The sequence below is a fragment of the Solanum lycopersicum genome, chromosome 10 (genome assembly GCF_036512215.1).
Source record: "Solanum lycopersicum chromosome 10, SLM_r2.1".
NCBI lineage: Eukaryota > Viridiplantae > Streptophyta > Magnoliopsida > Solanales > Solanaceae > Solanum > Solanum lycopersicum.
Window position 1 is genome coordinate 24,192,954 of NC_090809.1, and position 22,200 is coordinate 24,215,153.

Genomic DNA, 22,200 nt, shown 5'->3' on the forward strand with positions numbered 1-22,200 from the left:
TTAATGATAACCCTGATCTTGATAGTATCTCTTACTCTAAAGTGACTATCAAAAAAATTTTATCTCCTTTTGAGTGGCAGGTTGATCAGTTGCATACACCTATTAATCTATCGGGGGAACACAGACCTCAAACATTTAATTTGCATGACTACAGATCAGCATGGTTCAACTTCATATACCTTAGACCAACTACTCACACGTGTTTTGTCAAATATAGACTAGAAGTGACCAAGAGAGTCATCCCGAGATGGTTTTATTAATGGTGGAACTGTTTTGGCGGAAATATTCAAGTTCTGCCCAAAAACATTGCTGACAAATTTAGTCACTTTCAGCTAGACCAAGACGTATGTTCTCTCCCAGAGAACATAAAACTATGTAAATATTTTATTCAAAAAAGAATTTCTTATATTATTAGTTAAACTTTTTGTATAGCAGAATTTGACAGGTCAAGTATCTATTGAGAGAAGTCCTGATTAAGGGATGGTCTCCAGCTCCAAATGAAGCTGCAGTCGTTAACCAATCGATATTTAAAAGATCTCCGCAGAAGTGTTTATCTATGAATGAACTAAAGATAAGACTACAAAAGGCCTTGTAAGTCCTGGACTTTGAAGATAATGAACAGCCCATAATAAAGCTTCTTGAAGAAGCTTCGTCCTCTCAAAGTGAAGACAATGTTGAAACCTAAAGGTTTGCCACAGTCTTATTTTGATCCATTTTATGATAAATAGCTAGTGGAGAGTATTAAAATCCTGAATAACTAGTCTTTCAGATAGAGGCTCATAGATCTGGAATTATCTAGAAAGAAAAGGAAGAGTCTCAAAGAGATGAAATTTCCTTTTGATTAAATTATAAGTAGACTCTGCCAGGACCCACAAAGCATGGTCTACAAAGCATCATCAACAATTATGGCCGACAAAATGGCAGAAATAACTATATCAAAATATAAAGGTGAAGATGCTTTTCAAAAGAAAACAAAATACTTTGCTTTATCAAAATCAACGGACGGAAATCAAGAGCCAATCAGAAAAAAATCTTTTAGGATTCCCTTATCCTTTCATGTCTATATAAGACCCTGTATTTTCACATGAAGAGCACCAGATAAATTACGATACACTAAATTTTCTTGAATGCTCTATCTGTAAACATTATGCAATATGTTATGGAATAAAGCTTTATCTTTTGTAAGTTCTTCCTTTTATTTTATTCTTTTATAATTCCGCCAATGATACCCCAAATGTTCATATGAAAATACAAGGTCTTATATAGACTAGAAAGGATAAGGGAAATCTAAAAGCTTTTCTTCTGATTTGTTGTTGATTTCCGTCTGTTGCTTTTTATAAAGCAAAGTATTTTGTATTCTTTTGAAAAGCCTCTTAACCATTATCTTTTCATAATCTTATGTCTGCCATTTTGTCGGCCATAATTGTTGATGATTCTTTGTAGACCATGCTTTGTGGGTCCTGGCAAAGTTTACTTACAATTTAATCAAAAGGAAATTCCATATCTTTCAGACTCTTCCTTTTCTTTCTTGATAATTCCAGCTCTATGAGCCTCTTTCTGAAAGACTAGTTATTCAAGATTTTAATACCCTCAACTAGCGATTAATCATAAAATGGTTCCAAATAAGACTATGCCAACACTTTAGGTTTCAACATGTCTCCATTATCTTCACTTTGAGAGGACGAAGCTTCTTCAAGGAGCTTCATTATGGGCTATTCATTATCTTCAGAGTCCAGGTCTGACAAGGCCTTTTGTAGTCTTATCTTTACTTCATTCTTAGATAAATACTTCTGGGGAGATCTTTTAGAGATCGATTGGTTAACGACTGCAGCTTCTTTTTGAGCTAGACACCATCCTTTGATCAGGACTACTCTCGACACATACTTGATCCTGTCAAATTCTACAATAAAAAAATTCCAACTAATAATATAAGAAAATCTTTTTTGAATAAAATATTTACATAGTTTTATGTTCTCTTGGGGAGAAGATACGTTTGGTCTAGCTGAAACTCATTGAATTTGTCAGCAAAGTTTTTGTGCAGAACTTGTATATTTCCCCCAAAATACTTCCACCATTCATAAAACCATCTCGTGATGACTCTCTTAGTCACTTCGGGGCTATACTTGACAAACCACGTGTGAGTAATTGGTCTAAGGAATAAGAAGTTGAACTAGGCTTATCTGTAGTCATGCCAATTGAATGTTTGAGGCCAGTGTTCCATCGATAGATTAATAGGTATACTGCAAGTGATCTGCCTTCCACTCAAAAGGAGATAAAATTTTCTTGATAGTAACTTTAGAGTATGTGACACTATCAGAATCAGATTTATCATTAAGTTTATGTTCAACCTCAATTGAACCTATATCAACAAGAATAAATTCAAAATGTTTTTTTTTCTTTTTAGTGATTAACAGTATCCGCATAATTTCTATTAGAAAAGAGAGGTTTAACAAGATGTTTTACCTCAAAATTTTCATATTCATTGTCAAGGGCTAATATTGGAGAGACCTGCAAAGAGATGATTTCAAAGGTTTCTCTTATCTTTGTAGTTTTATCTATAGTAAAAGCATCAGTCGGTGCAACCGCTTCATTAAAGCTCTCTGGAACTTTCATGGTGTAGGAATCTTTAGTTTGGGGGGAAGAGTATCTGGGTGCTCCTGATGGTGAGTGTGAAAAGGGTTCATCAATCTGTTTAATAGATTTACTAGACCTTGGAGGCAAAGGACCAAAGGGAGTTACTGAAAAGGCTGGGTATATAGGTGGTAAGCTTGCTAAAGCTGAGTATTTGTTATGGTCACTCGATGAAACAATATTCTTAACATCCTTTTGGAGGATTTCTTTAGCAGATTTACAATCTACTCTAAGCAAGAATTCTTTATTGATCAAGTCATCTTGAAACTTAGTTATAGAAAGAACATTAGCAAGAATTTCCTTTTTAATCGCGCAATAATTATTTTGAGCAGAATTCAAGAATCTAGAAGTATAACCGACATATTATTCTGAAGAATTAGGGTCTTTTCTTTGTATAAGAATACCACCGTTACCAATGTCAGAAGCATCAGTCTCAACAATCATGAAATAATCAGGGTTAGAAATACCAAGTCATGGAAGTTCTTTTACTATATTCTTTAGAAGAATAACTGCATTGGTTTGTTCATCACTCCAGGTTGAAGGGTTCTTTTTTAACCTATCAAAGAGAGGTTTGCAAATATGCCTAATTTTGGGGATAAAATAATTTACATAGTTGAGACTTCCTAAAAATCTTTACAACTGAGTTTTATCTAAAATGACATTGGGAAACTTATCAGAAAACTCAATTGATCTGCAAATTCGTTTATAGGTACCTTGATAAATATCATGTCCTAAAAATTTGATTTATGTTTGAAATAATTTAATCTTTTTAGAACTAGTCACCAATCCATTGTTCTTAACAATTTTACAAAAAACATTCAAATGTTTGAAATGAGAATCAATGTCTTCGGAAAAGATTAATACATCATCAATATAAAAAATTAAAATATGAGTAATATGATTGAATATAGAATTCCTTATATTTTGAAATTATGATGGGGCATTTTTAAGCCCAAATGGCATGACATTCCATTCATATTGTCCAAACGGGACATTTAAAGTTGTTTTATATTTATCCTATTCAGCAATTTGAATTTGCAAAAATTTAGATTTTAAATCAAATTAACTATAAAATTAGCTTTTAAAGTTCGTTTTAAAAGATCCCTTTTGTTAAGAATTGGATAACGAATCCACTTTAAAACTGAGTTTAATGGTTTACAATTAATAACAAGTCTTGACGAACCTCACTCTTTTTGTGCTGCATTGTTAACATAGAATGTTGAACAACATCAAGGTGATTTTGAAGGACGAATAATTTTATTATTCAAGAGTATGAATTTCTTTCTTACAGATTTCCATTAATTCATGGTTCATCTGAATAGGCCTAGCTTTTATAAAGATGGACTTTTCATCAAGTCCATCAATATATTGTAAATCAATTATATGGGATTTTCGATCCCAAAAAGCTTTAGGAAATTCTGAGCAAATTTCACTTTCAAAATGCTTTTGAAGATTGGCAATTTTAGCAACCATTCTCGGTGTTTTAATAATTTGCTCAATTTTCTTAATTTTAATATCTTCTTTTAAAAAAACAAATCTGATTGATTTTAAATACAATTTTTTTATGCAAAAATTTACTTTCTTCAAGAGAAAGTGTCTTGATAAAAGGAAATGAAATTTCTTTTTCTAAAATATTTGTTTTGATTGATTCAAAATCTGAAATACAAGGTTTTATCTAGGTAATAAAAGTTATACCCAAAGTAATCTCCTCATTAATGTTATTAGTTATTAAAAAATCATTAGTAAGGCAAATACCGTTATTGCAGATATGAGTATTTGAAAGTTTATAATTTATACAGATATTCTCACCAGTCGCACTGTATAACTTGGTAGTTCCCTTCTGGAGGTACTTGGTTGGGATTAGACCTTTAACAATGCAATTACGATCTGCACCACTGTCTAACAAAGCAATTTTGTTAAGTACAAAATTAGAATTAACTACTAACTTAATCATAATATGAGAACTCTGAGGTCTCACTTTACTGATCATACTAATACCTGCATCATCAATACCTTTAGGTGATGAACGGGATGATTGATTAGAAGATTCGTTATCTTCATCTTCGTTATCTGAAGTAGCAATCTCCTTTCCTTTAAGAGATACTTCAACATCCTTAAGAAATGGGAAGTACAACCCACGTTGTGGATTTTATCTTCATCTTCGTTATCTGATTGATTTGTACCTGATGCTTTTTGATCAGGATGAGCATGGAAAGTACAACCCACGTTGTGGATTTGAAGAAGGAGTTAGTGAAAGATGTACACAGAATCGCCAGACTGGGTGTGCGGTTAGTTGACTCTACTAGTAGGGGTGTTTAAGTTCATCCTAGTTCAGAATCGTGCTTGTTAGGTGAAGTCATGAAGGGTCACCATCTTGATCATGTTTTGATGTAGTTAAAGGACTCAGTACGGATTAAGATGTATGAGTCGTTTAATTGGGTGTTGGCTACATACATAGGTACAACGACGGGCTCTGTTTACCAGATGTGGATGATTGGCAGACAAGGATCATTCCAGAGGCCCATGGTTCCATATATTCCATACATCAAGGTTCTACAAAGATGCTTCATGATCTTAAGAAGATCTATGGGTGGGATGGAATGAAGAAGGACATTGCAGAATATGTGGCCAAGTGTCCTAATTGTGAACATGTTAAGGCAGAACATCTTAAGCATGGAGGTCTTGCTCATATTATTAAGGTTACAACTTGGAAGTGGGAGTCCATTTATATGGACTTCGTGGTTGGTCTTCCGAATACTAGGAGACATCATGAGTCAATATGGGTTATTGTGGACAGGATTACTAACTTTGCCGACTTTATCCCTCTAAAGTCTACTTAAAGAGCAGAGGATTATGCGAGACTCTACATTGATGAGATTTTGAGATAGCATGGGATTCCTTTGTCTATCATTTCAGATAGAGGAGCTCAGTTCACTTCATATTTCAGGAGATCCTTTAAGAAGAGCTTAGGAACACAGGTGAAGCTTAGTACTGCCTTTTATCCTCAAAATGATTGACAGGCAGAGCGCATAATTTACACATTGAAGGATATGTTGAGGGCGTGTCTAATTGACTTCAGGGGTAGCTGGGACGACCATCTTGCATTTGATAGAGTACTCGCATAATAATAGTTGTCACTCCATCATTGGGATGGAACCAGTTTAGGCACTGTATGATAGTAGGTTTAGGTCTCCAATTGGGTGGTTCGAGGTTGGAGACTCGTCCATTATTGGTCCAGAGATAATTTATCAGGCTTTAGAGAAGGTCACGGTTAATAGCGACAAGTTTTAGTACTACTTACTATCGATAGATGTAATATGCAAACAACAGAAAACTGCCCTTAGAGTTTGATGTTGGTGAACATGTCTTTTTGAAGATATAATATATGAAGGGGGTGATGAGGTTTAGCGGGAAGGGGAAGTTGAGTCCGAGGTATGTTGGTCCATATGAGATCCTACAGCGTTGGGGTGAGGTGGACTATGAGTTGGCATTGCCTGCGGAGCTAGCTTCTGTTAATTATGTTTTTCATATCTCTATATTAAAGATGTTCCTAAGTGATCTAGCACCGATTCTACCTGTTGAAGGTTTGGGGGTCGATGAACTTGTCCCATGAGGAGGCACCAATTGAGATTTTAGAAAGACGGTCAAGCGGCTAAGGAACAAGGATATTGTCACAGTGAACGTATTGTGGAAGAACCATCTTGATGATGTTCTATGTGGGAGGCCGAGGCCAATATGAGATACCGCTACTCTCATCTTTTAAGCTCTTGAGGTTAGACTTCGTACTCATAAGTCCAAGTTTCCTTATCTCTCCATTCTTTGTTGCTATTTCTTGATTTTGTATAGTAACTACGTTATGATCTGAGATGCATTATGCTAAATAGTTAGTAGTTGCATTCAAGGATGAATGTTCCTAAGGCGGGGGGGGGGGGGGGAATAAGGTAACAAACCTAAAAAAAAATTATATGCTATGTAATTGTTAGTGTGTCTAGAATACCTACGATTAGATCGGGTTCACACGGATTGATACGCGTGAAACAAGACCTCTGAACCCTTGTGACATCCAATCCAAATAAGTTGGGGAGTTAGTTGATCTAGTAAAGGTTGGGTCCAGCAATGTAGGCACTCAAATACAAAGATATACTGGATTAGTCTTTATCTGACATAAAGAGGGGACATCTTATGTTTGGAGGGTCTAGGGTTAAAATGGTATTTTTCCAGGATAAGGGTAGTATCATAATTATGCTAGTTATGTAATTAATTATTTAAAAAATAAGGTGGAGGGGTATTTTTTGAAGAGAGGACAAAAAATGCCGTTTTCGCAAAATCTTGCTCCACACGCGTTCGAACCTAGGTGGGAGCAATGTTTTATATTGTTTTAGTTAAATTGGTAAATTAATTTAATTAGTAAATATTTATAAGATTATTTAAGAAAAGGAAAATCAGATATTTTTTAAAGGTTGAAAAGTGTCCTAGTTTGACAAAGTGTTTATCTAAGCCTAAAAAATCTTTCATGTTTAACTCTGTCTCTCACGCCAATGTCTTTCTTTCTATTCACGTTCTATTTGCCTAAACAAAAGAACTGATTAGCAACTAAAAGTTCTTCGCATTTGAAGAACATTCACGTTAAAAAATTATCTAATGCATAACAAAAAACGTTAGGCAAAAGGGAGGGATTTTTTTGTCGAAGTTTGGTGTTGAGGCTTTTGGAATTGGACGTGAGAGTGGAGGAGCTATTTTTGCATCATGTTCAAGGATTGAAAGTCAAAATAAGGTTTGAGTTTTCTTACTCTTGGTCCCTTTCCCAAGAGACCCTTCGAAGTCACATGAATCTATTCCGAAAACTAGAGTTGTACCCCATTGCATGTCCCTGTCACTAGCTCCCAATGATTCGTAGGTTGGATATGTTCATGGCTGTATGTCACGTGCACAAACTTTTATAAATCGTGATGTTCATATGAAGTATAATGTGGCTGATTTGAGTGAAGTTTTTTTAGCTAAATGATTCACGAAATGCCCTAAGAATTATTTAAAAATGTTGATGAAACGAAACCGAAAAATATAACTCAAATATCCAACACCTTGTTGGTTAATTTCAGCCAAGTAAAGTTGTTTAATAAGATATGTAAAATGAAGAAAAATAAGTGAGGTAACTATTGAACCTGTGACCTCACCATGTAAAAATTCATTGAAATAATGTGAGTTAACGAGACTGTGGCATGTGGTATTCGAACACATGTGACTTGACCGAAATGAAAAGAAAAATTAAAAAAAAATATGAATGAGGTGTCTTGGGTTCGAACCCACAGCCTATGTGTCAAACATTATAGAGAATTAAAAGAAAAATAAAAATTCAGGCATGTGTGAATCTAACCCACAACCACATGGTAGAATAAATTAAATTAAGGAGAAAATAAAATGAGGTTGTAGGGGTTCGATCCCACAAGCTCTTTGTCAAAACTAAAACTTGTTTAAGGAAAAAGGAAAATAAAAGATAATGAGCTTGTGTGGATCGCACTAATATAAATAAAAATGTTAGTGTTGTCCAAGGGATTCGAAATCGGGTTCCCTTGCTCAAATTCCATATTGATACATAAGTCATACGTGAATAAATGTTCAAAAATAAAGTTGCCTACATAGATCGAAATATAGATCTTGTCATACTTTCAAGATGCATAAGTCGTGTAACACCTAATCTTATGAAGATATGAATCACTTAAATGAACAATGATTGAAGATTCGTGGTTTGTATGTATAGACACACAAGTCTAGCATACATGTAAAGTAAGTGAACCTAAGACTAATGTAACAAAATGATGTAACCCTTCTGTAACAAAATGATGTAACCCTAGAAGGGTAAAGTAAGATTCTGAAACACACTAAAGTGTCAAATGCATTGGCACATGATGAAATGAACATTCACGTAAAAAGGGGTGAGTAATTATGAATAGCAAATATTCTAAAACTAATGAATGTGGTTACAATATGATAAGAGGCTTATGTGAAAGATGAGATGAATCTCAAATGAACCTATGTAAATGTTACCAAAACATACTTACCTATGAGTGTGTAAACCTAAATTAGCTACTAGTCTCTATGAACACTCTAAAGAAAATATTAAGATTAATGTATACTTAATACTAATGATGAGATGAGAAATCATCTATTAAACCATGATGTCCTCAAACTAGAAGCCAACTTCCATGAGGTATGAGTTAAATGTAATGGAACTTTATGCTGAGCGAAGATAGTCTAGCTATGAGCGGTGATGCCTTCTTTCGGGAAGGGCGGAGGTTCACGTAACAATCATGAGATGAGACTTTCCGCATGCCAGGTATGGGTCTCCTTATATCTCCTAGTCTTTGAACCTATACTACCAATATAGAGATCTAGCAGGGATCAATTCCCTATGTACGCTAGCATGTTTTGATTCAATTTGGCCGGTGATTCCAACTCTTTTTGGTGTGGCGCGAGCAGTGGATTTCATAATGTTCAAATGATCTATGTCGGTTAAAGTTAAATTTCTCAAATAAATGAATGAGGCAAGCAGCAATTTATGCACATATTGATATGAATGATACCAAATGTGCTTGGATAGGAATATCAAGAGTTGAGCTAGACTCAAGTAATGAAACTAGGTTATTCTTGATCATTGCACTGCAAAAACCGATGAGATTCTTAAACTACATCCTGGTATGGCTAGTGTTTACACTAGCTTATGAATGAATGAAATGAAGTACGTATGAATGATTGAAGCAGATTCTGTTTTTCTAAAGAATTATCCCTAGTTGAGGTCCCACATATTGAGAACTTATTTTGGAAAGTGTTAATTTCAAGTCCATTATTCCAAGATCTCATGGCATATGAACGAATGATATGAAATATGTTATGTGCGATATAAAATATTTATGTTTTATGTGTAAGATGTTATGTGTTGTTTTCAATATGATGTGTATGATGATGCATTTTACTCTCATGGCTTGAAACTTTCCTAATTCAAATTTTGCAAATCCCTTGACATTCCTAATTCAAATTTGGCAAGTCCACTTACTTGATTTTCCATAAATAATGTTTTTAGGAAAGAGCTATTCTTAATCGTGCATCTTATTGGTGTAAACTTGCATATACCAATACTTAGTACTAGTTTGTAATAATCTTATACAACTGTACATTTATAGGTGAAGGCATAGGTGGATGTTAGAGTTTACATATCGATGCTGAAGCTATCCGGAATATTAATGTGAACTTGAACGTCAACATCAACATGAACGTATGAGTCAACGAGAATATTAATGTGAACGTGAACGTCAACATCAATGTGAACTTGAATGTTAATGCCAACATTAATGTGAAAGTCTATGTCAACGTTAGTAAAAACATTAACGTGAATGTCAATTTCAACTCAGATGTGAATGTGAATGTCAATATCAATGTAAATGGCAACGTGAAGTACAACATTAAAGTTAACATAAGCATCAATGTTAACGTTAACGATAAATTCCAAATAAATAAGAATTTCAATGTAAATGTGAACGTGAACATGAACATCAACGTAAATATGAACGTCAACGTTAATATGAACATCAATATAAACGTCAATTTAAATGACAATGTGAACATCAATGCTAACATTAACATGAACGTCAACGTGAATGTTAGCATTAACGTGAAAGTCAATGTCTAAATGAATATCACCATCAATGTGAATGCCAATTTGAACATCAACTTTAACGTCAACGTCAATCTTAATGTGAATGTGAACGTTAATATTAAAGTCAATGTCATTGTCAACGTAAATTTTGAATGTTAACGTTAATATGAACATGAGCGTGAACATGAACATCAATATAAGCATTAACATCAAAGTTAGCATCAACAACAATGTGAAAATAAACGTCAACGTCTATGTCAACATCAACGTGATTATTTTTATCAACGTCAATGTAAATGTGAATGTCAACGTCAACATAAATGAGAGCATGAACAGAAACGTCAAGGTGAACATAAAAATAAGCGTCAAAGTCATGTAAAATTCAAAATTAACATGAACGTCAACATAAATGTCAAATTCAAAGTCAACGTCAACATGAACATCAATATAAATGTGAATATGAACGTGATCGTCAAGGTGAACTTCTACTTGAACGTCAACGTGAACATCAACTTGAACGTCAACATTAATGTTACTATCAATGTAAGTGTAAAAATCTATGAGAATATTAACATCAACATCAACATCAATGTGAATGTCAATGTCAATATAAGTATCAGTGCCAACATGAACGTCAATGTCAATTGCAATGTGAACACAAACGTAAATATCAACATGAATGTCAATGTAAATTTGAACGTAAACGTGAACATGAATGTAAACTTCAATGTAAACATCAATGTACACATAAATGTCAATAACATAATCATTGACGTCTCCGTTAATATCAATGTAAAAGTCAATGTCAATAACAATGTAAACGTCAATGAGAATGTGAACATCAACGTCAATAGGAACAGGAACATCAACATCAACGTCAATGTGAATATCAACAAAAATGTCAGCGTTAATGTTTACGTCAATGCGAATGTCAATGTGAACATCAACATTAACTTTAACATGAACATGAATGTCAAGATAAACGTATACTTGAACCTTAACATGAATGTGAACGTAAACCACAATGTAAACGTCAATGTCAATGTAAACATCAGCTTGAACTTCAATGTAAACATCAGCATAAACATCAACGTCAACGTAAACATGAACATCAATGTCAACCTCAAAATGAATGTAAACGTCATCATGAACATGAACGTCAACATATACGTCAATGTAAACATCAACATAAACGTTAACGTGAATGTTAACATTAACATCAACATAAATATCAATGTCTAAAATAATGTGAACGTAAACGTAAACTTAATATGAATGGCAATGTTAACATCAACTTGAACTTTAATATAAACATCAGTGGAAACGTCAATGTCAATGTTAATATGAACATTAATGTCAATGTCAATATCAACATCAACGTTAATATGCACATCATCGTGAATTTCAACATAAACATTAACATCAACGTCAACATTCAGGTCAATGTGAATGCGAACATTAACCTCAACGTCAATGAGAACTTCAACGTGAATATGAACATCAATATAAACGTCATCTTAATGTCAACATAAATATTAGCATAAATATCAATAAGAATGTGAACATCAACTTAACATAAATGTCAACAACAATGTTAATGTCAACATGCACGTCAACGTCAACATCAGCTTACACATCAACATAAAGGTGAACGTGAGCATCACCATCAATGTCAATGTGAAAGAAAACTTAAACAGGAATGTTAAGGTGAACATCAACGTATACCTAAACGTCAACATCAGTGCCCACATAAGTGTGAACGTAAACGTAAATGTAAATTTAAACCTTAATGAGAACGTCAACATCAGTGTGTTACATCAACATAAACGTGAATGTGAACGTGAATAATATCGTAAGCGCGGATTCAACATCAACGTCAATGTAAACTTCAATTTAAACTTTAATGTTAACAACAATGTATATGTAGAGTGAATGTTAATGTGAACATCAACATGAACGTGAATGTCAATATGAACGTGAACGTGAACATAAATGTATACGTCAATGTCAACGTGAATATGACCGTAACGTCAATTTGAACATCACTTGAATGTAAACGATAAAGTTAATGTCAATGTAAATTTTAAATGCGAACATCAATGTTTACGTGAGCATGAACATGAACGTACACATAAACGTTGACATAAATGTTATCATTAGGATAATGTGAACACAAACATCAACGTGAATGTCAATATCAATGTCAACATCTACATCGACGTCAACGTCAACATTTCCATCAATGTCAACACAAATGTCAACGCAAACATCATCTTGAACATGAACGTCGATGTGAACACATAAATGTGAATTCATCATGAACATTAACATCAACGTCAATGTAAACATCAATATTAACGTGAACATCAACATCAATATCAACGTCAATGTAAACTTCAACATAAACATGAACGTCACTATAAATGTAAAAGTGAATATTAACGTGAACGTGAACCTCAACATAAATGTGAATTCCACATCAACATCAATGTGAATGTAAACATCGATGTGAAAGTAAACATCAACATAAATGTCAGCATAAACGTCAACATGAACATGAACGTGAATGTCAACGTCAATGTGAATGTGAACATCAACGTGAACGTCAAAGCGAACATCAACTGGAACGTCAATGTGAACATCAACGTGAACGTCAAAGCCAACGTCAATGTGAACATCAATGTCAACGTAAACGTGAATGTCAACATCAATTTTAACGTAAATATCAACTTAAACCTTAACGTGAACAAAAACATTAACGTCTATATCAATATAAATGTTAATGTAAATGTTAATGACAATGTGAATGTCAACATTAAAGTGAACATTAATGTAATGTGAATGTGAACGTGAACGTGAGTTTTAACTTAAACCTGAATATCAATGTGTATGTCAACATTAAAATTAGCGTGAAAGTTAATGTGAACGTTAATGTGAATGTGAACGTTAATGTCAACATCAATATAAATAACATCGTAAATGTTAATGTGAAAGTGCACATGAAGGTCAACATAAAAATCAATGTCAACCTAAACGTGAACATAAACATCAACGTGAACATCAATGTGACTTAATTGCAAATGTCAATGTGAACGTCAGTGTGAACATCAATAGAAACATCAACGTGAACATTAACATGAAGGCAAATGTCAATGTAAACATTTATGTTTACGTCAACGTCAACATGAATATGACTGTAAACCTTAACATCAACATGAATGGTAACATCAATGTCAACAGTATTGAAAACGTTGATAAAAGTGTCAAAATAAACGTAAACATCAACATCAATATTAATGTAAACATTAACGTAAACCTCAATGTGAACGTCAATGTCAGTGTAAGTGTCAATGTCAATGTCAATGTTAATGTCAACATAAACATTAATTCAACATAAATGTGATGCGAATGTCAACGTAAACATCAATGCAACATCAATGATAATGTCAACCTTAATGTCAATATGTACGCCAACATCAACGATAACGTGAATTTCAATGTGAACATGAATGTGAATGTCAAAGTCAACCTCAATTTGAACGTCAACATGAACATGAACTTCAATGCAAACATAAACTTGAGCATCAATATGAACGTCAATGCGAAGGTAAACGTCATCTTGAACGTTAATGTAAACATCAGTATAAACATCAACGTCAATGTAAATATGAATGTCAATGTAAACATTAACGTCAACGTTAACATCAACTTCAACATAAACATAAACATCAATGTGAATGTCAACATGAACGTGGATGTGCATGTGAACATCTACGTAAATATCAATGTGAACGTCAACGTTTACATCAACGTGAATGTGAACTTCAATATCAATATCAACGTGAACGTGAATGTCAAAGTGCATGTAAACTTAAATGTGAACGTCAATGTAAACATTAACTTGAACGTGAATGTAAACGTCAACATAAATGTGAACGTCAATGTCAATATCAATGTGAACTTAAACATCAATGTAAACGTCAATGTGAACATCAACATGAATGTTAACATCAATGTCAACGTAAACCTCAATGTGAACATCAATAAAAACGTCAATTTGAATATCAACATCAATAAGAACCTGAAGGTCAACATCAATGACAATGTGAACGTCAATGTGAACGTTAACGTCAACATGAACGATAACATCAATATGAATGTCACGTAAATGTGAACGTGAACATCAACATGAATGTGAGCGTTAAAATAAATTTGAAGGTCAACGTCAATGTTAAAGTGAATTTCAATGTAAACATGAATGTGAACATAAATATTAATATTGACATGCACGTGAACGTCAATGTCAACGTCAACATCAATGTGAACGTGAACGTAAAAATAAATGTCAATGTAAATATTAGCATAAACATCAACATCAACGTCAATATGAATATGAAAATCAATGTCAATATCAATATTAACATCAACATCAAGGTGCACATCATCATGAATGTCAATATTAACGTGCATATGAACATCAATGTGAACGTTAACATTAAAGTCAACATGAATACGAATATCAAACTCAACGTCGATGTGAACATCAACATGAATGTTAACATTAACATGAACGTTATCAAGGTTAACACCAACGTCAATGTAAATGTGAACATCAATGTCAATGTAAACATCAATGTCAATGTGAATATCATAATACACATAAAAAAACAATGTCACTGTATATGTAAACGTCCATATCAACGAAAACATAAAAATCAACTTCAACATCAACATCTGAGTCAATATCAATATAAATGTCAACTAGAATGTCAATATGAATGTAAATATCAACGTCAATTTAACGTGAACATCAACATCAACATCAATGTTAATTTAAACGTGAACATCAAAATGAACGTGAATGTAAACGTAAATGTGAACGTCAATATCAATTGTAACATGAACATTAATGTCAGCGTCAAGTTCAACGTCAATGTCATCGTGTATGTCAATGTAAAAGTCAACATCAACGTCAGTGTGAACATCAACGTGAATGTCAATATTAACATTAATGTTAATGTCAACATGAATGTGAACATCAACTTCAGAATGACTACGTGAACTTCAACTTTAACGTTAAAAGCAATATGAGTGTGAAGATAAATTTCTGTGTGAATATCATCATAAACGTTAGTGTAAATGTCAATGTAACCGTCATCCTAGACATGAATTTGAACATGAACATTAACCTCAATAGGAATGTCGATGTTAATGTGAACCTAAATGTAAATATCAACGTCAACTTGAACGTCAATGTGAACCCGAACGTCAACTTCAACCTCAACATCAACATCAACCTAAGAGTCATCAAGAATGTTAACGTGAACGTGAATATCAATATCAATGTGAATGTGAACATTCCCATCAACGACACTAAAAATGTTAACATGAATTTCAACGTCAACTCGAACGTAAACGTGAATGTCAACGTCAATGTAAATGGTAATGTGAACATCAATATTAAAGTTAATGTGAACGTCAACATTAACGTTCATGTTAATGTAAACTTCAATGTTAACATTAACGTGAATGTACACATAAACATGAAAGTCAACGTAACTAAGAATGTAATTGTGAATGTCAACATTAATGTTCACGTTAACGTGAACGTCAATGTGTACAATAACATTTATGTGAATGTCCACATAAACATGAATGTCAGCCTTACTATGAACATAAATATGAACGTCACCGTAAATACAAACATCAACATCAACTTCAACGTAAATGTCAACATGAATGTGAATGTCTATATCAGCATGAATAAGACCATCGATGTGAACTTCAATTTGAACATCAACGTGAACATCAATGTCAATGTCAATGTGAACGTGAATGTCAACATCAACGTCAACATTAATGTAAATTGCAAATATGAATGTCAACACATACATCAATGTTAATGTGAACTTAAAGGTCAACATCAATTTGAACATGAACGTGAATTTTAATATGGACGTAAACTTAAAGGTGAATGTCATCATAAATGTTAACTGGAATGTGAAAACTAATACCAACATTAATATGAACAACAATTTAAATGTCAACATGAACTTGAACATCAACGTGAAAGTCACCATGAATGTCAATATAATTGTCTATGTAAACCTCAACGTCAAATTCAACGTCAAAATCAATGTAAGAGTCAATGAGAACATCAACGTTAATGTGAATGTGAAGGTGAACGTCAATGTCAATATTAACGTCAATTTGAACGTCGATGTCAACATGAATGTTAACATAAATATGAATATGAATGTGATGATTAATGTAAATGTGAATGTCAATGTATACATCAGTGTCAATGTTACCGTGAATACCAATGTAAATATCAACGTGAACATCAACATTAATGTTGACATGAACGTGAAGTTCAACGTGACGTGAATGTCAATGTCAACATCAATGTGAATATGAACTTCAACGTAAACATCAACGTAAATCTCAGCATAAATATCAGTATAAACGTCAACATTAATGTCAAAGTAAATGTAAATATCAATGTCAATGTCAACATTAACGTCAACACTAACGTCAACATCAATGTGTGCATCATCATGAATGTCAACATAAACGTCAATGTGAATGTGCACGTGACCATCAACATGAACGTCAATGTTAATGTCAACATGAATGTAAACATCAACCTAAATATTTATTTGAACGTCAAGATAAATGTGAACGTCAACGTAACTGTTATCAATATTAACATAAACGTCAATGTAAATGTGTACATCAACGTCAATGTAAACGTCAATGTCAATGTGAACATCAACGCAAACATAAACATGAACCTCCCTGTACACGTAAACATCCACGTCAACAACAACATAAATATCAACTTCAACATCAACATCTACGTCAACAATTATATAAACGTCAACCAGAATGTCAACATGAATGTAAACGTCAACGTAAATTGAACATGAACATCAACATCAACGTCAATGAGAATGTTAAAGTAAATGTCAATCGTGAACATAAAAGTGAACATGAATATTAAAATAAACGTGAACGTGAATATGAATGTCAACATAAATTTTACAATGAACGTCAATGTGAATATCAACTTCAACATCAATGTCAATGTGAACGTCAATATGAATGTCAACGTGAATAACAACGTGAATTTCAATTCTAAAATTAATGTGAATGTCAAAATGAATGTGAACATCAACTTCAACATCAAAGTGAACGACTACGTGAACTTCAACTTCAATGTTAACGTCAACGTCAGTGTGAACATAAACAGTAGCGTGAATGTAATCATAAACATTAGCGTAAATATCAACGTAAATTTCAGCGTAGACATGAACGTGAATTTAAACATGAACGTTTATGGGAATGTCGATGTCAATGTTAACCTAAATGTGAACAGCAACGTCAATATGAACCTGAACCTGAACGTCAACATCACTATAAACCTAAGAGTTATCAGGAATGTTTACGTGAACGTGAACATCAACATTAATGTGAACTTGAATATCCACATAAACGTAAATCTGAACTTCAACTTCAGCATAAATAAAAACCTTAACATGAATGTAAACGTCAATATGAACGTGACCGTGAATGTCAACGTCAATGTAAATTGCAATGTAAATCTTATGTTAAAGGTAATGTGAGTGTCAACATTTACGTTAACATTAACGTGAATATAAATTTTAACATTAATGTCAATGTGAACAACAATATTAACATTAATGTGAATGTCCATATCAACGTGAACGTCAACGTAAATATGAACGTGAATGTGAACATCAACGTAAATGTGAATGTGAATGTCAATGTCAACATCAACATCAACTTCAATGTAAATGATAATATGTACGTCAACATTAATTATAGCATGAACGTCAACGTAAATGTCGACATGAATGTGAATGTGAATGTCAATGTGAATAAGACCGTTTACGTGAACTTCAATTTGAACATCAACGTGAATGTAAACGTCAATGTCATTGTGAACGTGAATGTCAATATCAATGTCAACATCAAAATAAATTGCAAATGTGAACGTTAATGGGAATGCGAGCATTACCATGAAAGTCAACATAAATGTTCACATCAATGTTTTTATCAACGATAATGTGAACGTAAATGTCAATGTCCATGTTAACGTCAATGTCAATATCTACATAGACATCAACATCATAGTCAACAAGAACAGCAACATCAACGTCAATGTGAACATGAACGTGAACATCAACATCAATATAAATGTCAATGTAAATGTGAACATCAATTTAAATGTCAAAGTAAACATCAATTTCAATGTAAACATCAATGTTAACATAAATATGAACAAGAATTTAAATGTAAATGTGAACCTTAACTTAAATGTGAATTCCACGTCAACGTGAACATCAATTTTAACATCAACATTAACGTAAACATATGCATGAATATCAACGTCAATATAAATATCAACATGAATTTAAATGTCAATGTAAATATCAACATCAATGTTAATATCAATGTCAATTTTAATGTTCAAGCAAACATAAACATTAATATGAACGTCAAGGTAAATATGAACGTCAATGTAAACATGAATATCAACGTAAATTTGAACATAAACGTAAACACGAATGTTAACGTTAATATAAACATCAAGGTACGCATAAACGTTAATGTAAACGTCAACGTCCATGTCAACGTCAACTTAAAAATCAACATCAACATAAAAATCTACATCAACATAAACATAACTGTAACATCATATAGTAACATGAACACCAACGTCAATGTCAATGTGAATGTCAATAAAAATGTCTATATTAATGTGAATGTCATCTGTCAATGTGAACTTCAACATTAATATTTTCATGAACGTGAACTTCAACATAATAGTGAATGTCAACATAAACGTAAATTTGAATGTCAACTTCAACATAAACTTAAACATCAACATGAACGTCAACATAAATGTCAGCTTGAACATCAATGTAAATATCAGCGTAAATTTCAATGTTAATGTAAACATGAACATCAACGTCAGAATCAGCATTAACATCAACGTGAATGTGAACATCATCATGAATGTCAACAATAACATCAATACGAACATGAACATGAACGTCAATATTAACGTGAACGTCAATGATAATATCAACGTGTATGTGAACATCAACCTCAACATCGATGTGAATGTAAACGTGACTGTGAACGTCAATGTAAACATAAACATAAATATTAACATAAACGTCAACGTGAATGTGAATCTTAACGTCAATGTAAATGTCAATGTGCACGTAAGCATTAATGTCAGTGTACAAGTCAATATGAACGTGAACGTGAACATAAATGTCAATATCAATGTCAATGTGAAGATAAATGTGATTGTCAAGATTAATGTCAACATATACCTAAACATCCACATTAATGTCCACATAAGTGTAAACATAAACCTAAACATCAGCATCTACATTGCCGTAACTGACCACTTTAACCTTAACATGAACGTTAACGTCAACGATAATGTGAACATCAACATCAATATACACATCAACATAAATGTAAACGTTAACATGAATTTAACAACCCTATAAATGAATATGCTAAGTAATTCTTATTGTGCCTACTATGCAAGCGATTAGATCGAGTTCACATGGATTGATGCGAGTAGAACCAGACCTCTTAACCCTTGCTACAGGAAAACCATATAACTTGGGGAGTTAGTGGAGATATAAAAGGTCGGGTCCAACAATGTAGGGATCTCGAATACGAAGAATTACTTGAATGAGTCTTTACAAGACTTGAAAAAGGGAAAATCTTAGGTTTGAAAGCTGTAGGGGTAAAATGGTCTTTTTTCTATCTAATTCTAGTATCATAATTACCCTAAATATGTAATTAATATTCTAATTTATAAGGTAGAAGGGCAATTTTGGGAGAAGGGGCAGAAAATAGGCTTATGAAGTGATATCTTGCTCCACCCGATCCGAACCTAGGTTGAACCATGAATTAAAGTCATTTTTATTTAAGCTATTGAATTAATGCTATTAATTAATAATAATTATTCATTATCTTATTTAAAATAAAATAAAAATTACATTTTTCATAAATAAACAAAACCTTATTGACTAAGCCCTACAAGCAGACTATTTAATATCCTACAACTCCCACTCTCTCATGTTTATCTCTCCACTCTCACGCTAAAAGTCTCTTATTATTTCTCCACATACTTATATCTGCAAAAATAAAATACAAAATCATAAAAATAAAACAAGTTTACACACTTGAAGAACTCGCACGAAATTAAAAGAAAACAAACGTTAATCGCACACTAGGATAAGGGAGGTTGTCATTAGAGTGGAGTTGATATTGAGGAGGCTTAGACGTGTTATTTAATGAAGTTTTTGGGCATCAAATCAAGAGTTTAACGTCAAAAAGTTATGAGTTTTCTTATCTCTTGGTCCCTTTCCCAAGAGACCCCTTAAGGTTTATATTATTCGTTCGAAAAAATAGGATTGTTTCCCCTTTTGCATTCGCTTGTCACTAGCTCAAAAATAATCATAGGTTGGGTATGATTACTGGTATATTGAGGTGTATATTATGTTTTCGTGATGGATATGATTATGGTTGTGTAATTGAAATCGTACGAAAGATAACCTATGTGTTCCGAAACTATGTGCATGTGTGTGCAAAAATGTGGCAGTGACTATGTGTTCTTGGATTAAGGCTCCAAAATTGATAATGTTTTGGTTGTTAATTTACGTGAAAAACCGTATATAAATCGTGGTTTTCATTATAATGAAACTGTGTCTGATTTAAGTATCAATTTTTTTGATAAACAAATCGATGAAGAATTTATCCCATTATAAATGATCTACAAATTATCCTATGAATTCATGTGTAAATGTTAAAGGATGTGAACTGGAAAATGTATAAAAATTTCCAGAAAATTATAAGTTGTTTTCAGCTTAACACAGATGTATAAATCTTGAAATTTAAATGGGTATAAATTAGGTGAGGTAATAAGGAATCGAACTCGCGACCTCACCCTTGAAAATCACTAAAACGTTAAAAGGTAAATGGGGCCATGGGGGATTGATCTTGTGTGTGCTAGCTGAAAAGCAAAGCACGAAATTAGTAAAAATAAAATGGGAGGCGTGGGAACCGAACCTACGACCTCTAGGCAGCGAGTGGAAGAAAAGGAAAAAATAATAACAATAGAAAAGGAATGTGAGGCGAGGGAATCGAACCCACGACCTCAAAGTTGTGAAGGAGTGTAAAGGAGAAAAGGAAAATAAAAAGAAAAGAAAGGCAAGGCGTGGGAATAGAACCCATGACCTCTATGCAGGCTGCAAAATAAAAGAAAAATAAATAGAGACTGTGGGGGTTTGATCCTACAACCTCATAGTCTATACTGATTGGGCAAGGAGAATTTAGTGAAAAACTAAAAGGGGATGTGGGGGTTTTATCCCACAACCCCTCGGCCAATTAAAAGGAGATTTCAAGGAGAAAAATAAAGAGGGAATGATGATGTTGGGGCTAGATCTAGTGTCCCAATGTTATGTGCATTAAAACTAAAATCAATTAAAAATGGAAGTGTTTTCCAAGAGATTCGAACTTGGGTTCCCTTGCCCAAATTTCGTATTGATACATAAGTCATACGTGAATTAGATGTTCAGAAATAATGTCACCTACTTAGATCAAAATTGAGATCTTTTAATACATACGACATGCATAAGTCTTGTACTACATTAGGTTAGGAAGATATGAATCACTTAAATGAAGTATGAATGAATCCTCATGGCTTGTAAGTATTGACCCGTAAGTCTTGCATATATTTAAAAATAAGTGAACCTAAGATATATAAAATGAAAAGATGAAACCCTAGAAAGGTTAATTACGAGTTTAAAATACACTAAATCGCCAAGCGCATTGACATATGATGATATGAACATTCAAGTAAA

At 33.1% G+C, this 22,200-nt stretch overlaps 2 protein-coding genes and 1 long non-coding RNA gene across 3 annotated transcripts; 1 reads left to right on the plus strand and 2 right to left on the minus strand.

Annotated features, from left to right (window-relative positions):
- Window positions 1-1,093: 1,093 nt before the first annotated feature.
- Window positions 1,094-10,044, plus strand: LOC104649808 (uncharacterized). The gene is made up of 2 exons (XR_002028704.3): window positions 1,094-1,181; window positions 9,810-10,044. It is a non-coding gene; the product is annotated as an uncharacterized lncRNA (long non-coding RNA).
- Window positions 10,045-10,231: 187 nt separating this feature from the next.
- Window positions 10,232-14,147, minus strand: LOC104649815 (uncharacterized). The gene is made up of 6 exons (XM_010329371.2): window positions 13,734-14,147; window positions 13,361-13,598; window positions 12,412-13,011; window positions 11,578-11,798; window positions 10,676-11,404; window positions 10,232-10,375 (listed from the first exon to the last, which is right to left on the minus strand). The coding sequence occupies exons 1-6, from the start codon at window positions 14,145-14,147 to the stop codon at window positions 10,232-10,234; spliced, it is 2,346 nt and encodes a 781-aa protein (XP_010327673.2).
- Window positions 14,148-14,243: 96 nt separating this feature from the next.
- LOC138338761 (uncharacterized) lies at window positions 14,244-18,396 on the minus strand. The gene is made up of 8 exons (XM_069289849.1): window positions 18,324-18,396; window positions 17,017-17,138; window positions 16,594-16,929; window positions 15,670-16,191; window positions 15,526-15,579; window positions 15,340-15,441; window positions 14,651-15,016; window positions 14,244-14,363 (listed from the first exon to the last, which is right to left on the minus strand). The coding sequence occupies exons 1-8, from the start codon at window positions 18,394-18,396 to the stop codon at window positions 14,244-14,246; spliced, it is 1,695 nt and encodes a 564-aa protein (XP_069145950.1).
- Window positions 18,397-22,200: the final 3,804 nt, after the last annotated feature.